Here is a 16864-nt window from a genome sequence, read left to right as displayed (position 1 = left end):
TGATGTGTCAGTCAAAAGGGGGAGAGGGTTGATTGGCTGTTGATGTGTCAGTCAAAAGGGGGAGAGGGTTGATTGGCTCTTGATGTGTCAGTCAAAAGGGGGAGAGGGTTGATTGGCTCTTGATGTGTCAGTCAAAAGGGGGAGAGGGTTGATTGGCTCTTGATGTGTCAGTGAGAACGTTATCTGAGACGTACGTCCCACGTATTTGCAACAGACAAGAGTGAGTGAGATTCAACCTAACACATATCTGAGATTACAGTAGAAAAAAATGGTAAAGTATAATTTTGTGCTGTTTTTATTAATCAGAATCATGTTTTTTGCAGTAAATCATAAAATGCACTACTATAATGTAAGAATATTAAATAGCTAATATTAAGGTGTCTACAAAAACTAATCAAGTTAGCTGTGATCGCCAAAGTTAATTCACATTTGTAATTAATTTACATTCAGTGAAAACTTTACTCAAAAACATCAGTTGTTTGGATACATATCAGCTAGCTACATAATATTACATACTTAACATTTGTATGCTAATAATATACTATATTACTAACATACTGTAGCTAGCTGTAGCTGGAGTACATTAGCAATAGCATGGTAGTTTTTACATTTCCCAGTTTTATTAGTTAGCTCTACTATTGCGCTTGCTCTAAAATAGACTCTCCTGGTCAAATTATTCAGATACGTGACGTCACTAAGGTAGGTGGAGGGTTTACGTCCTCCTCCTTTCCTATGGAGGTGCTGCTCCCTTCACTACTATGCGTAGTGCGGGGGGGCTATATAGTATATTTTTCCTAGAGTTGACCACAACGATTGTTAACCATTTGACATTAATATGTTGTGTCTTGTTTGTTTTTAAGGGTCTTTTTGTTATTGGCCAAAAAACAACGTTACAATGAAAGTAAAACGAAAAGACATACCTGTTAAGGAGCACTGGACAAGACATCGCCCTGTAGTCCTGACATATGCTGGTATTGTACAATTACTTCCCTTTCATGCTGGGTATTTTCTTTATTTGCCTTTCAAATACAACAATTTCCCATATTTATTTGATACTGATTGGGCCATTTATTGGATAGTAGAAAGTACTAAGTACAAGTAAAAGCTAAAAGGTTATTCCACTGCAACATCAGCATCCAGTGGCAGTACGTTTTTTGTCCATAAGAAAAAGACACATTACTTGTTTGCTGCTTTAAATGTAAAATTTAGTGTAGTGTCAGGTGTTCTGAAACATTTTGGTCTTGTGTTTTTATAGATGAAGAGGACAATGAGGAGCTCCTACTGCCAGAGCAACATGCATACAGGGCTCATGAATCAATGCCCAAAAACTCCAGTAAGGAAATACTGCATTTCTGCATGCTGTAATTTCAGTTATTTGTAATTATACCTGCACTGATGACTATGATGAATTTACTGTTTGTTCCTGTAGTCACTCTGTCAGCACAGCCAGCAATAGCTGAGTGAGACCATGTTCCCTTATAGGAAACCTTTTTTTTTTTTTTTTTAAACCTGCTGTATTTCCCCTAAATGTAGTTATGTTGACACTGTCAGTGGTAGTAATATTGCTGTAACCACATCCTTTGTTCAGATTCTAACTAAAATTCCCACCTCCAGATCAAGTGAGAAGCCCCCCTCGCCCCTCTACTCTCACTTGTCCAGCCAATTTGAGGAGTTTCACTCCCCATAAGGCACTTTCTGCCATCCAAATCTTCAGAAAGTTCCGCATTGCAACGTAGCTCAGCACCCCATCTTCTGACGAATAAAACCCCATCCACGTGCAGTAGATCGTTTTACAATACAACGCCCTGACGCCACCTCGACTGGCAAACACTGGTTCCACCTCGGCAAACTGCCACACAAGTGCCGTAATGACCTGCTCTTAACCATGTACATTTCTCTGAGTTTCCCTTCTTTCATATAGACATTATTGAAATATTTAACCAAACAATTCCAACTCTTGAACAGTATTACTGATACTTGACAGCAGCTACAAGTACGAGGACGAGACGAGGTGGAACAGCTGACATTGTGGTGCAGGGGGAACAATCTGCTCCTTAACACCTCGAAGACAAAAGAGGTTGTCATTGACTTCCGGAGGACAAAAACTGAGGTCCCTCCACTGTACATTGGTGGGGACTGTGTTAAGAGGGTGTCAGACTTCCGTTTCTTGGGGGTCCACATAGAGGAGGATTTAACCTGGGGAGTACATACCTCTGAGCTGATAAGAAAGGCCCAGCAGAGACTGCACTTCCTAAGGGTACTTAGGAAGAACAACATCTCCCAGAGACTGCTGGTGTCCTTTTATCGATGCTCTATTGAGAGCATCCTTACATACTGTGTGTCTGTGTGGTTCAGCAGATGTACAGTAGCTCAGAGGAAAGCTCTCCAGAGAGTGATCAAAACAGCACAGAGGATCACCGGTTCCCCTCTCCTCCCTCTAGAAGAACTTCACAGTTCCCGCTGCCTCAAAAAAGCCCAAACCATTCTCAGGGATACTACACACCCTGGACACTCTCTCTTTGAACTGTTGCCATCAGGGAGAAGGTTCAGGTCCATCAAAACTAGGACTGACAGATTTAAGAAAAGCTTTTATCCAGTAGCAATAACTACATTAAACACCATAAAGAACGGACCATAGTGACAGTATGCTCACTTGTGGGAGTGAGAGCTGGTCTGGAGCACAATGTGATGTGACCTCTTTGATTACTTGAAGGGTTGTTTGTGTCTTATTTTGTCTTTTGACTGTCTCTGATTATTTATTCTGTTTTTTGTTTGTTTTTTTATTCCTTTCATTCTATATATATATGGCACAGACTGGTTGGCACCTTAATCTCGTTGTACGATGTTGCAATGACAATAAAGTTTATCTTTATCTTTTTTATCTTTAAGTAGGTGGGGGGGGGGGGGGGGGGGGGTTGTTACCATACACCCTCCAGATAAGATGTAAAGATATGTTCAGTTGTCAGTATTACTTGTTTTTGTAGTTGTTTGTGTACATTAAACGTTCACTATATAAGATTGTTGAAAATGTAATGATGTTAATATAATATGTCAAATGTTTTTAAAGCTGCTAAAAGAATATTGTAGGAATGTTCTAAAATCTTTCAGCTTGAGCAGTATTGTAGTGGTCCGTGAATATTTCATTTGAAATGTTTTGGCATGTTCTAAGAACATTGACTTGTAACGTTCTTAAACCCACAGTAAAAACGTTTTAGAAACTTTTAAAAAACTCGCCACTAAGAACATGATTGGAACATTCAAGATTAACGTTTTGCTAACCAAAGTGAAATGTTATGGAAACATTCTTGTATTCCTATTCCTGTAAATTCCTAGCGGGGAGGTGCAGCTGAAAAGTCAATATACAATGTGAAAGAACTGAATCCTGGTATTCGTCACCATGTGACAGGTTATAGCAGGTTATCATCAGTTTCATATCAGGAAACGTGTTTTACTTTGAGCAGCAGCGGCAGACTCAACAGGCTGGATTCAAGACCAAACTGTCTCTGGTCCTGAGAGGGTTAACGCTCAGCAGCAAACCTCCTGTCGAATTGGCTGACACTCAAACAGTAAAACCCCACCTCCTGGTTTTTCATTGTGGCTCTGGTCTAAGAGAGTCCAGACAGTGCGACAGCAGGAACTGTAGGATCAGACCAGCAGCTGAGACATGGGTAAGCTCTTTTTAAATTGATCTGTAATCATGTCCTGTCTTTGTTTCCGTCCTGCAGCTTCACGCTCAACTGCTCAAATAAATGTTTTTGTCATGGAGTCTGGTGGGAGCAGAGCTGCTCCGTGCTGCTATGTGCTGGTGACCTTTGCTCTGTTTGCTGTTTGCAGAGTTTAGTTTCCCCTCCTTCAGCTCAGGAGAGGAAACTAAAGGGGCAGCCTGCAGAGTTTTAGCTCACAGTTAGAATTCACTGATTTGGGGGGGTCTGACAGACAGACAGACTTTTAAAAGGAGACTCTTTGAATTCTACAACCAAACAGAATTAAACTCAAAGTTAGTGAACCAGAGACTTGAGGCCTGTAGTGGATCGTGGGGGGGAACATGTCGGATCAGAGTCTTAACCTCATGTGTCAGAGTCAGTGATGGTTCGTTAATCCTCAGAAACTTTTATCCACATTTGTCATCACAGCCTGAAGGGAATATTGTGCAGGGAAAGACCACAGGCCCCCGACCCCTCTGACCCCCTGACCCTGGGTCTGTGCCTGCTTAAGCCATTTATTCAGTGCATGAAGACAGTCTCTGTCCTGTAAACTGATCCGTCTTTCCAGGATTCTTTTAGGAATCAGAGACATGCACAATATATTATTATTATATTATTATTTTAAGGTGGGCTTAAAGTTTCACTGTCAGTGTAAAACTCCAGAAGTCCTGATGAAGCTGAATGAATTTTTACTTCGTATCAAACGTGCAAACTGTAATTGATGATTATCTGAAGTCACGGAAGCTGCTTGTTTCCTCAGAGAGGCGAGCCGAGCGAGGAGCATCTCTGACTGAACTGTAGAAACATTATCAAAGTGACAGGACGCAGCAGTCGGTAGCTCAGACTTCAGTTTTACCTGAAGTCACTCGTGTCCTGTGCAAAACTTTATAATCTCCTTTCCTGTTCCAGGTGGTTAAACTAAAATGCGAGCATGTTTTCAGGAGCACACGCTGTAATCTGATGCTTTAAAAGCTCAGGTATCGGGGTGAAAAAAAAACAAACTTTTCTACTCTTTTATTCTCACATCCCTTGAAACAGAAACACTTTTTCGATAGCACTTTGCTTTGATGTTGTTTCTTCTTGACTTCGATTTCATTTGCTTGCCTTGTTCCTCACTTGTAAGTTGCTTTGGATAAAAGCGTCTGCTAAATGACTAAATGTAAATGTAAATGTAAATGAAGCAGCCCAACGTTGGTAAGGAAGTCACATCTGCTTCCTGCAGCACGTCACAATCAAACCAAGCTTAGTTTTGAATCAGAATTCGAACCACTGCTGCTGTTTGATTGTTTTTTCTTCAGTCAGGTCACAGGAGATTTTACCATCAGCTGTAAAACACATTGAGACTGGGAGGACTGATTTCTCGTTTCTGATCCTCAGAAACACTCAGATATTCACCTTTGGTCACATGATCTCTAGCATGTGACAGTTTTGCAATAAGTGGGAAAAGAGCACATTTCCCATTGGGTCCAGTTCAGAGCCACCTGTCCTGGGGAGGTGAAAGACTGAGTGAGATCAGCAATGTCACAAACAGACGGAAGCAAAACAGCTCAGCTGCTTTGCCTGTTGAGACAGAGTCAGTGAGTGATTCGCATTTCACAACAGCCACAGAAGATAATAACAGAAACAGACCCGTGCTGGGACGCCCCCAAACCTCTGTGTTATTCTGTTGTTACCTCGAATTCAGTTTGAAAATAGTCAGATCTGAGCAGGACAAGAAACCGTAAAAGCGTTTGGACGTGTCTTAAAGTCAGATCGGTTCTTCAGGTCTGGGAAGGCCAGCGCTGGTGCAGTCTGGAGAGTCCATTTCATCCCGGTCTGATTTGTATGGCTGATTTCTTGGTGATGTTATGACTCATTCAGAAGAAGGCAGTGGCCTCCAAATTCCACAAATCAGCTGGTTTGTCTCAATTTTTTTTTTCTGGGAATAGGCAGTAGGCGCTCTCCACAGGGTAGAGAAGCTGAGTCCAGATCTGGTTTCTCTTTCCTGGTTTGAGGCTCAGATAAAGAGAGAGCCGAACAATATGAGCAGTACTATTCTACTGGTCTCACCACGTTTCCAATCTGCTCAGGTGCAGCAGAGGTGCAAAAAGAGGATGAAACCAGTTCAGTACTTTATGATGTTGACTGTATCATGTGCTGCTACACAGTACCTGCCCAACACAGTTGTTATTGATTGATGTACAGTTAAACACGCACACACCTTCTTGACTTATTGTTTAGCTGCTGTGATCCTTTAACCACAGACGTGTACAGGTCACACGCCCCCTGTCATCTGTTGTGTTTTCTCAGCCAGCTGTTCAGGATGTGGACCTGGATACCGCAGCCCGCTGGATGCCATGAAGGGTGAGACACACTCAGATACCTCAAGTGTTCGCGTCCTGCTCAACTTTACATGACCCCTGACCTTTGTTTCAGGACCACAAACCTGCAGTGTTCTGGTTTACACTGTACCAGCGGCCACAAAGCTTCCTCAACCTAAGACCTGGTCTAGAGTCCAAATTGTCTTGTGCCAATTAGCTCTTAAAGTTCAGACTAGATCCCAGTAAAGATAAAAGTTGAGCTCCTGAGATGATGGTGGTGCACGTTCACACCTCGCAGAGCAGCTGCTCAGGTGTTGCTGGTGTCAACATGGTTTTACCAGCGCCGCTACTGAAATAGACCAGTCAGCATCAGTACACATTAACAATACTCAAACCACATTTTATATTTAATATAAAGTACTGTATAAATAGTAATTAATACTATTGTATGTACTTGTATATAATGTACTTTGAATTGATGTATTTGTACCCTCGTACTGGCTCGTTTCCCTCCTTCCTAACCACATGTGGTATTGGAGTTCTACTCACTGACCTCAACAGATCCAGATCCAGTGTTTCACTTTGATCGTTTTCTTGTCCAAGGTCCTCGGGAGGAGATCATCTACCTGCCCTGCATCTACCGCAACACTGGCACCCTGAAACCCGACTACCTGGCTACTGTCGATGTCGACCCCAGGTCCCCGAGCTTCTGCCAGGTAGGTCCAGCTGCTGAGGACCACTAAGCTTCTTCTACCGGAGTCTCTAAAGTTCGGACTAGATCCCAGTCTGTGAGATTATCTGTTCACTGAGACACAGCTGGTAAAACAAGATGTTTTCTCCACCCGAAAACTCAGGTGTAATTATATTCGACCTGCGAGATCACATCAAATATGTATTAGAGCTGCCCCACCCCCAGTATACAGCGCACACACCGCTAATACTACAAATCCCAGAATGCTTTGTTAGTGTGTTGGCTCGTCAGTCGAGACCACCAAGCGCCCCCTCCTTTTCTGTTGACAATCATTAGCATCCATGCAACCAGTCACATCGGACAAACTTAATCCACCCCTCCCTAAAAATGGACAAATGAAAGAGGTTACCGGCGATTTACCGCCTTTGAAGCCCAGAAATGTAGATTTGAACTGCTCAATCATCCGTTTGCTGTTGACATGGAAAGTGCACCAACCAACCAGTTTCGATGTTTCCTCCACTGCCCCAACTCTGTGCCCAAGCAGCTCAAATGCTCTCTATGTTCGGCAGCACATATCTATGTTGATGAAGATGAACAAAACACCACTCAGGAGTCGTCTCACTGATGAACACCTTCACTCAATCAGCTCAGAGCTGAACCCCAGACATCTAAGAAGAGATACCAGGTATCTCACTTGATCCAAGGTGCATCAGAGTAAATCAGAGTGGAGCACAGTTTGAATGATGCTGTCTTTATGCACTTTGTCTACTCCAAGACATGGACTGCTAATAGTTGAAAGATTGAAGTAAATTATTATTATTTTGTTCTATTGTTGTTGGCCTGTGAGAATAGATTTTCATTAAAAAGGAACTCGAAATACTACAGATAGAGACATAATAATTTATTTTATTCATTTAAATAAGAAGCGAATACCACTGATGTGTTTTATTTTAAATTTAATTTCTCATTTCTTTATAATATTAAGCTTTGCTTGCTCCAGATTCAATGTTTAGGCAAAACTAAAGTTTGTTTCCATATAAAAAGGTTCAACATTACAGATCTGGAGAGATGGGAAACATGCACAATTGCAGTAAATTTTTCAATATATATTGAGTTTGAAGAAGATCGTGAACGTTTCACATCTTTTTAGGAGACGGGCTGTGAAGGGAGGCAGGTCGAGCTCCGTCTCTCTACCCTCAGCATGTTTCTCTGACCTTTGACCTTTGCCCGTCAGGTGATCCACCGGCTGCCGATGCCGAACCTCCGTGACGAGCTGCACCACTCCGGCTGGAACACCTGCAGCAGCTGCTTCGGAGACGCCTCCAAGAAGAGGAACCGCCTGATTCTGCCGTCACTCATCTCGTCCAGAGTCTACGTGGTCGATGTGGGGACGGAGCCCAGAGCGCCGCAGATCCACAAGGTATGAATAGGCTTCTGTTCTGTCTTGTAGAGCGGCCCTGATGCAAACGGAGCCCACGGCTCATTATGGCCTGAGGCCCCACATTAGGTTAAAGCTGTGGAAACAAATCATCACACTTTTCAGTTCAGCAGCCTGTTAGTTAAGTTCTGAGGAGGAGGGAGGTTCAGCCTGAGGTCGGACTGCAGGACAAACTGTCCCCAGCTCCTCTGTAAAAACTGCAAATATTTGAAAGACGTTTGGTTTGGTGAAGTGGGAAGAGAAACATATGTTGGCTGACGAAGTTCTCAGTGGATCTTTATTTAGACAAACGACAAGCAGAGGACGTTCTTGGCCTGAGCAGAGGGCGCAGACAGTTTATTGCACGTCCCAGGATTCAGTTCCAGCTGTGGTTTCAGTTTAGTTTCTCTTTCATTATGAAGGTGTTATTGACAAAGCTCTTCAACATTAACATCATGATCGCACAACACAGGATCGTGATTCCTGTTCTGAAATAACCTGTTAAGAGAACTTGATCTTGATCTGTTTCCGCTTGTCACAGACTGTTTTTCTAAGCTCAGCACTGTGATCCGGTGTGGACTGGTTTTACAGTTGGATTGTTTGGTCTTATCTTCGTGGGTTAAACCAAGTTTCAGTCCTAGAAATGTTCAGGGTCCTGATCACTGAAGATGAACATGTCTAAACAGTTCTGATGCAGTCACATATCACCTGTGACCATCTGTCCAGCTTCTCTGAGTGCAGCTTTTTTTTGTTTGTTTTGTGCAATATTTTAGTGAGGTCACAGTTTACCTGAGTTAAAGTTAAAGTTCAGTTGTGTCGGCAGTTTCCTGTTTACAGCAGAAGACAAAACTTCCAGCTCGTATATGCTGTTCTGGTCACGCTCCAGAACAAGCTCCATCTGTTGGTCACTGATATAACGGTGCTTCTACTGAGCGCACTTTTAGTCCACATGTGTTGTGGTTTGTTTTCCTCAGATGGTGGAACCTGTGGATCTGTTCTGGAAGTGTGGCCTGGCAAATCCTCACACTTCTCACTGTCTGGGCAGCGGTCAGATCATGATCAGCTGTTTGGGAGACCCATCCGGCAACGGCAAAGGTGGGAATCCTCGACACACCTGCTCACGTAGATGAAGAACTACGAAGGTTTTGTTACAAACTAGAAAAGTGTGTAACCAGCACTGGTTTCTGTCGTCCTCGCAGGTGGTTTCATCCTGTTGGACGGTGAGACGTTCGAAGTCATCGGTAACTGGGAACAGCCGGGTGAATCGGCACCGTTTGGGTACGACTTCTGGTACCAGCCTCAACACAACGTGATGATCAGTACCGAATGGGGGGCACCGCAGGCTCTGGGTGATGGATTTAATCCTGCTCATGTCAAAAAAGGTGGGTAAGGAAACATTCTGGGTTCTGATCCCACAGTCTCTAGTCAGCACGGCCAGGCTCAGTGAATCTCCATTGGTAAATCAGGGCTCTAGATGCTGATCCTAGAAAGTCTCATTTGACTATCATCTACATATGTGGAACGCCACCTCCTTTCCAGCTTACGTGATTTCTGCTTTAAGCTACGGATTTGTGAATTGTACCATGGAGCTAACTTCCTCTGATTCACTAGCTTCTTTTTCAGAGGAGCAACAGTATCAAGTATTGTTCCAAGTGAAGCACCAGTACTATTAACAAGATAGTCCACTTGTGCTGGAGTAACGTTGAAATAACTGCCTTCCTCTGTGTTGGTACATGGCTCTGAAATAAAAGATGGAATCAGTTCCTTAAATTTGTCAACAGCATTTTCACATAAACATCTACTGTAGTGAATCTTATCTGTAGGTTTAGTAAAGTCTGGTACTGTAAATTCAAATGTAATTAAGAAATGGTCAGATAAAAGAGGGTTTTGGGGAAAAACTATTAACTGATCAACTTCCACACTGTATGTCAGAATAAGATCAAGGGTGTGATTAAAACAGTGAGTGGGTTTATTTACATTTAGAGTCTAATAGTGAATTAAATACAGTGTTGAGGCAGTTATCATCAACATCTACATGGATATTAAAGTCACCCACTATAATGACTTTATCTGCACTAAGAACTAAATCAGATAGAAACTCTGAGAATTCAGTTAAAAACTGGGACAGGAGGACGGTGCACAATAACAAACAGGACTGTTTTTTGATTTTTCCAGTTAGGTTCAGAGAGGCTAAGAGTGAGGCTCTCAAATGAATTAAAACTATGTTTAGGTCTGGGGTTGATTAACAAACTTGAGTGGAAGATTGCTGCTACTCCTCCACCCCGACCTGTGCTTCTAGGAACATGATAATTAACATGACTTGAGGGGGTGGACTCATTCAGAGAGACATATTCATCCTGCTGCAGTAAGCTGCAGAGAGGTGTGTAAGACTGCGTCTCTGCGTCCTGGGCTCCACTCTGACATGTCAGGGTTTGGGTCGTCTAATAAACTCTGTCATATTCCTAGAGAGTTGAGACGAACCATCTAAAGTGGGATGGATGCCGTCTCTTCTAATCAGCCCAGGTTTAGTCTCTGTAGCCCACGTTGTTTGCGGGACACCACTTAGACAGCCAGCGGTTAAATACTGGTCAGATTGGGAAGGGGTCTAGAGAAAACTACGGAGCCCGACATTGTTTTAGCAAACTTACACTGATTCTACGTTAATTTTAGTGACTTCCTAATGTCGTATTCAGGCCCGTTAACTCCTGTGTGAATTATTATCTTACTGTATTTCCATTTATCTTTACACGGGAGTTCAGAGACAGTCATATGTTCCATTAAAACAAAAGCCAAAAAAAAAAAAAAACACTCAAACATCAGACCTGAGCTCAGCATTGTGTTTGTTCCAGGTCACTATGGCCAGTGCCTCCATGTTTGGGACTGGACCACCCACAAGAGACTGCAGACGATCGATCTGGGAGAAGAGGGCGCTATTCCTCTGGAGGTCCGATTCTTGCATGACCCCAGCGCCCCTGAAGGCTATGTGGGATGTGCCCTACAAGGAACTGTTTTCAGATTCTACAAAACACCAGTCAGTATCACAGCACAGACACACACCAGTCAGATTCCAGTAAAACTCCAGTCAGAACAACAGGGTGCTAGGTACCAGTAAGATTAAGGTATCAAGTACCTCAGGGTTCTCAGTTCCAGTCTCAGTAAGACTGTGGACTGCTTGTGAACTTCGGACTGTTTTACCAGGGAGTGAGTCATTGTTACTACAGATACAGAAAAATATTCCACGGGTGCTAAATGATACCATACATGTATGATGACGAACACACAATAAAAACTATTATTGACACTTTTATTGATCCAGACTGCAGCAGTGAGTTTCTCTAAAGTCCACAGACAACAGTAGTAGCAGGCTAACAAGCTAACAGGCTCAGAGTCAAATTTCGATTCTGATACATGAACAAATCTGACAACTGATCAGTTTTGGCTTCTGTTCGGTTCTTGCGTGTCTTCAGAAAGGCGACTGGGCTGCAGAGAAGGTGATTGGTGTTCCCAGTAAGAAGGTGGAGGGATGGATGCTGCCTGAGATGCCCAGTGAGTCTGTCTGACTGTTTTTTGTCTCGCCTCTGGTCTCTTGTTGTTTCTGGACTGGTCTTTGTCTTATGTCTGGTCTCTTGTTGTTTCTGGACTGTTTTTTTCTTATGTCTGGTCTCTTGTTGTTTCTGGACTGGTTTTTGTCTTATGTCTGGTCTCTTGTTGTTTCTGGACTGGTTTTTGTCTCGTCTCTGGTCTCTTGTTGTTTCTGGACTGGTTTTTGTCTTATGTCTGGTCTCTTGTTGTTTCTGGACTGTTTTTTTCTTATGTCTGGTCTCTTGTTGTTTCTGGACTGGTTTTTGTCTTATGTCTGGTCTCTTGTTGTTTCTAGACTGGTTTTTGTCTTATGTCTGGTCTCTTGTTGTTTCTGGACTGTTTTTTGTCTTATGTCTGGTCTCTTGTTGTTTCTGGACTGGTTTTTGTCTTATGTCTGGTCTCTTGTTGTTTCTAGACTGTTTTTTGTCTTATGTCTGGTCTCTTGTTGTTTCTAGACTGGTTTTTGTCTTATGTCTGGTCTCTTGTTGTTTCTAGACTGGTTTTTGTCTTATGTCTGGTCTCTTGTTGTTTCTAGACTAGTGGTTTTTGTGTCTCGTCTCTGGTCTCTTGTTGTTTCTAGACTGGTTTTTGTCTTATGTCTGGTCTCTTGTTGTTTCTGGACTGTTTTTTTCTTATGTCTGGTCTCTTGTTGTTTCTGGACTGTTTTTTTCTAATGTCTGGTCTCTTGTTGTTTCTAGACTGGTTTTTGTCTCGCCTCTGTCCTTGTTGTTTCTGGACTGGTTTGTCTTATGTCTGGTCTCTTGTTGTTTCTGGACTGTTTTTTGTCTTATGTCTGGTCTCTTGTTGTTTCTGGACTGGTTTTTTTCTTATGTCTGGTCTCTTGTTGTTTCTGGACTGGTTTTTGTCTTATGTCTGGTCTCTTGTTGTTTCTGGACTGGTTTTTGTCTCGTCTCTGGTCTCTTGTTGTTTCTGGACTGGTTTTTGTCTCGTCTCTGGTCTCTTGTAGTTTCTGGACTGGTTTTTGTCTCGTCTCTGGTCTCTTGTTGTTTCTGGACTGGTTTTTTCTTATGTCTGGTCTCTTGTTGTTTCTGGACTGGTTTTTGTCTTATGTCTGGTCTCTTGTTGTTTCTAGACTGGTTTTTGTCTAGTCTCTGGTGTCTTGTTGTTTCTGGACTGGTTTTTGTCCCGTCTCTGGTCTCTTGTTGTTTCTGGACTGGTTTTTGTCTTATGTCTGGTCTCTTGTTGTTTCTGGACTGTTTTTTTCTTATGTCTGGTCTCTTGTTGTTTCTAGACTGGTTTTTGTCTTATGTCTGGTCTCTTGTTGTTTCTAGACTGGTTTTTGTCTCGCCTCTGGTCTCTTGTTGTTTCTAGACTGGTTTTTGTCTTATGTCTGGTCTCTTGTTGTTTCTGGACTGGTTTTTGTCTTATGTCTGGTCTCTTGTTGTTTCTAGACTAGTTTTTGTCTCGCCTCTGGTCTCTTGTTGTTTCTAGACTGTTTTTGTCTTATGTCTGGTCTCTTGTTGTTTCTGGACTGTTTTTTTCTTATGTCTGGTCTCTTGTTGTTTCTGGACTGTTTTTTTCTTATGTCTGGTCTCTTGTTGTTTCTAGACTGGTTTTTGTCTCGCCTCTGGTCACTTGTTGTTTCTGGACTGGTCTTTGTCTTATGTCTGGTCTCTTGTTGTTTCTAGACTGGTTTTTGTCTTATGTCTTGTCTCTTGTTATTTTCTGGACTGGGGTTTTGTCTTATGTCTGGTCTCTTGTTGTTTCTGGACTGGTTTTTGTCTTATGTCTGGTCTCTTGTTGTTTCTGGACTGGTTTTTGTCTCGTCTCTGGTGTCTTGTTGTTTCTGGACTGGTTTTTGTCTCGTCTCTGGTGTCTTGTTGTTTCTGGACTGGTTTTTGTCTCGTCTCTGGTCTCTTGTTGTTTCTGGACTGTTTTTTTCTTATGTCTGGTCTCTTGTTGTTTCTGGACGTTTTTTTCGTCTGGTCTCTTTTGTTTCTGGACTGGTTTTTGTCTCTCTGGTGTCTTGTTGTTTCTGGAGTGGTTTTTGTCTCGTCTCTGGTGTCTTGTTGTTTCTGGACTGGTTTTTGTCTCGTCTCTGGTCTCTTGTTGTTTCTAGACTGTTTTTTTCTTATGTCTGGTCTCTTGTTGTTTCTGGACTGGTTTTTGTCTTATGTCTGGTCTCTTGTTGTTTCTAGACTGGTTTTTGTCTAGTCTCTGGTGTCTTGTTGTTTCTGGACTGGTTTTTGTCCCGTCTCTGGTCTCTTGTTGTTTCTGGACTGGTTTTTGTCTAGTCTCTGGTGTCTTGTTGTTTCTGGACTGGTTTTTGTCCCGTCTCTGGTCTCTTGTTGTTTCTGGACTTTTTCTTATGTCTGGTCTCTTGGTCTGGACTGTTTTCTTATGTCTGTCTTGTTGTTTCTGGACTGGTTTTTGTCCCGTCTCTGGTCTCTTGTTGTTTCTAGACTGGTTTTTGTCTAGTCTCTGGTGTCTTGTTGTTTCTGGACTGGTTTTTGTCCCGTCTCTGGTCTCTTGTTGTTTCTGGACTGTTTTTTTCTTATGTCTGGTCTCTTGTTGTTTCTGGACTGTTTTTTTTATGTCTGGTCTTGTTGTTTTGGACTGGTTTTGTCTCGTCTCTGGTGTCTTGTTGTTTCTGGACTGGTTTTTGTCTCGTCTCTGGTGTCTTGTTGTTTCTGGACTGGTTTTTGTCTCGTCTCTGGTCTCTTGTAGTTTCTGGACTGGTTTTTGTCTCGTCTCTGGTGTCTTGTTGTTTCTAGACTGGTTTTTGTCTTATGTCTGGTCTCTTGTTGTTTCTGGACTGTTTTTTGTCTTATGTCTGGTCTCTTGTTGTTTCTAGACTGGTTTTTGTCTTATGTCTGTCTCTTGTTGTTTCTAGTGTTTTTGTCTAGTCTCTGGTGTCTTGTTGTTTCTGGACTGGTTTTTGTCTCGTCTCTGGTCTCTTGTTGTTTCTGGACTGGTTTTTTCTTATGTCTGGTCTCTTGTTGTTTCTGGACTGGTTTTTGTCTTATGTCTGGTCTCTTGTTGTTTCTGGACTGGTTTTGTCTTATGTCTGGTCTCTTGTTGTTTCTAGACTGTTTTTTGTCTTATGTCTGGTCTCTTGTTGTTTCTGGACTGGTTTTTGTCTTATGTCTGGTCTCTTGTTGTTTCTAGACTGGTTTTTGTCTTATGTCTTGTCTCTTGTTGTTTCTGGAGTGGTTTTTGTCTCGTCTCTGGTCTCTTGTTGTTTCTGGACTGGTTTTTGTCTTATGTCTGGTCTCTTGTTGTTTCTGGACTGGTTTTTGTCTTATGTCTGGTGTCTTGTTGTTTCTGGACTGGTTTTTGTTCCATTACTGCTGTCTGTATCTTTAGTTGGTTTCTTGTTTTCTGATCTGGTTTCTGGTCTGACTTGTTACCCGTCGGTGTGTACAGGTCTGATCACAGACATCCTGATTTCACTGGACGACCGGTTTCTGTACTTCAGTAACTGGCTGCACGGTGATATCAGACAGTATGACATCAAAGACAGGAGGAACCCCCGACTGGTCGGCCAGGTGAGCTCAGATAAGATACCTGTCCAGGTAGAAAGCTCAGAGTGAAACAGCTCACCTGTCTGTCTGCTGCAGGTGTTTCTGGGAGGAAGTTTCGTCAGTGATGGACCAGTGAAAGTCCTGGAAGACCCCGAAAACCAGCCACAGCCCCCCCCACGCATCATCAAGGTACCACAGGCAGGAATCATTGAGAAGCTGTCTACTGTCTTCTGCTCATTTATTGATCTGTCTCTCTCTGTCCACCTGTCTGTCTCTCAGGGGAGGCGTGTCCATGGAGGACCTCAGATGTTACAGCTGAGCTTGGACGGCCGGAGACTTTACGTGACTACGTCTCTGTACAGCGCCTGGGACAAACAATTCTACCCCGACATGATCAAGTATGTTCAGTACTCACACTACTGCAGTACTACTGTACAGCTGCAGTTAGTCGTGGTCCTGTGTAGTAGAGTTTGATGAGTGTGTGGATAGAAACGTTCTTCCCAAAACTTTCAGACAGAAAGTAGGAAGCTGACCTTCTCCTAACCTTAACCTTTATTAGACACGTTGGAGAAATCTCTTAATGACCTTTGTATGAATTCCTGGTAAAACAAAAACCCGGTCCTGGTCCTGCTGTGACTGACGGCTCACATTATGCTGTGTCTCTGCAGAGAGGGCTCGGTGATGATGCAGATCGATGTGAACTCTGACAGCGGAGGTCTGTCCCTGAATGAAAACTTCCTGGTGGATTTTGGTAAAGAACCGGACGGTCCCGTTCTGGCCCACGAGATGAGATATCCTGGAGGAGACTGCACATCTGACATCTGGCTGTGAATTAATCAGAAATCAGAAAAAAAATCTGGCTCTGAAAACAAACGGCAATCTTTTCATTTTTTTCAAGCCTCTATCAGCAGTGAAATTTATAAATATTTTAATCAGTTCACCCTGATCTCACAGGTCTGACAGCAAAGATCCAGAAACTAAATCTTTTTTTTTTCTTTTTCATTTAACATTTTTATTTTTGTACTTTTCAGTTGCACAAAATAAAAAGAGATTCTGTCTGTTATTGAAGCATGTGAAACAAAAATTAACACATTTAATGAGAACAGAATCAGAAGCAGAAGAAAAAAGCGAAATCATCACCGACGACAACAACAGTCAGGTTAAAAAGTGATTTTAATGTGAAATGAAACGACATATATTGAATTTCATTTTTCAGAAACACTTTAATCAGCATCACTGTTAACAACAATAAAACAAAAGTTAGAGATTTTAAGAGGAACAGACATTCAAATAAAACAGTGTTAAAAGAAGAAGTTTGGTCACTGCCACAGTCGTGGATGGATGATGGTTCCACTAATCCAGGAGCATTAAGGAACATTTTAGGAACATTGGATCTGTTGAATGATATTTAGCTCCAGGTAATAACCACCTCTTGGCTCTGCTGCCTGTGATCTCTGTCTGTTCGATTTTAACTCACCTGTCGCTCAGCTGTAATAACAAACACCACATTTGAATAAAGTTCACTTTGAACATCTGCCTCAGTTTCCATTCATTTGATGCATCACACAGCAGGGATCCAGAAACTGATCCTTTGTGGGCAGAGTAGCATCATATCATACGTTTTTGTTACCATAGATACAGAGATGGGCTACAAACATTAAGTTCGCCGAATTAGACATCAACAG

At 42.4% G+C, this 16864-nt stretch overlaps 1 protein-coding gene across 1 annotated transcript; it reads left to right on the top strand.

Moving 5' to 3' along the window:
• Positions 1-3460: 3460 nt before the first annotated feature.
• Positions 3461-16709, top strand: selenbp1 (selenium binding protein 1). The gene is made up of 12 exons (XM_026373000.1): positions 3461-3668; positions 5994-6047; positions 6608-6720; positions 7930-8115; positions 9087-9207; positions 9312-9494; positions 10962-11143; positions 11580-11658; positions 15082-15203; positions 15276-15368; positions 15459-15577; positions 15848-16709. The coding sequence occupies exons 1-12, from the start codon at positions 3665-3667 to the stop codon at positions 16008-16010; spliced, it is 1419 nt and encodes a 472-aa protein (XP_026228785.1). The 5' UTR covers positions 3461-3664; the 3' UTR covers positions 16011-16709.
• Positions 16710-16864: the final 155 nt, after the last annotated feature.

This window comes from Anabas testudineus, chromosome 16 (assembly GCF_900324465.2).
Source record: "Anabas testudineus chromosome 16, fAnaTes1.2, whole genome shotgun sequence".
Lineage (NCBI taxonomy): Eukaryota > Metazoa > Chordata > Actinopteri > Anabantiformes > Anabantidae > Anabas > Anabas testudineus.
The sequence above is the reverse complement of the archived record's forward strand: the minus strand, read 5'-3'. Positions and strand labels throughout refer to the sequence as shown.

Coding starts and splice junctions, on each gene's coding strand:
- selenbp1 (XM_026373000.1), top strand. Junction 11,144..11,579: donor TCAGATTCTACAAAACACCA/GTCAGTATCACA, acceptor GCGTGTCTTCAG/AAAGGCGACTGGGCTGCAGA. Junction 15,369..15,458: donor CCCCCCCACGCATCATCAAG/GTACCACAGGCA, acceptor TCTGTCTCTCAG/GGGAGGCGTGTCCATGGAGG.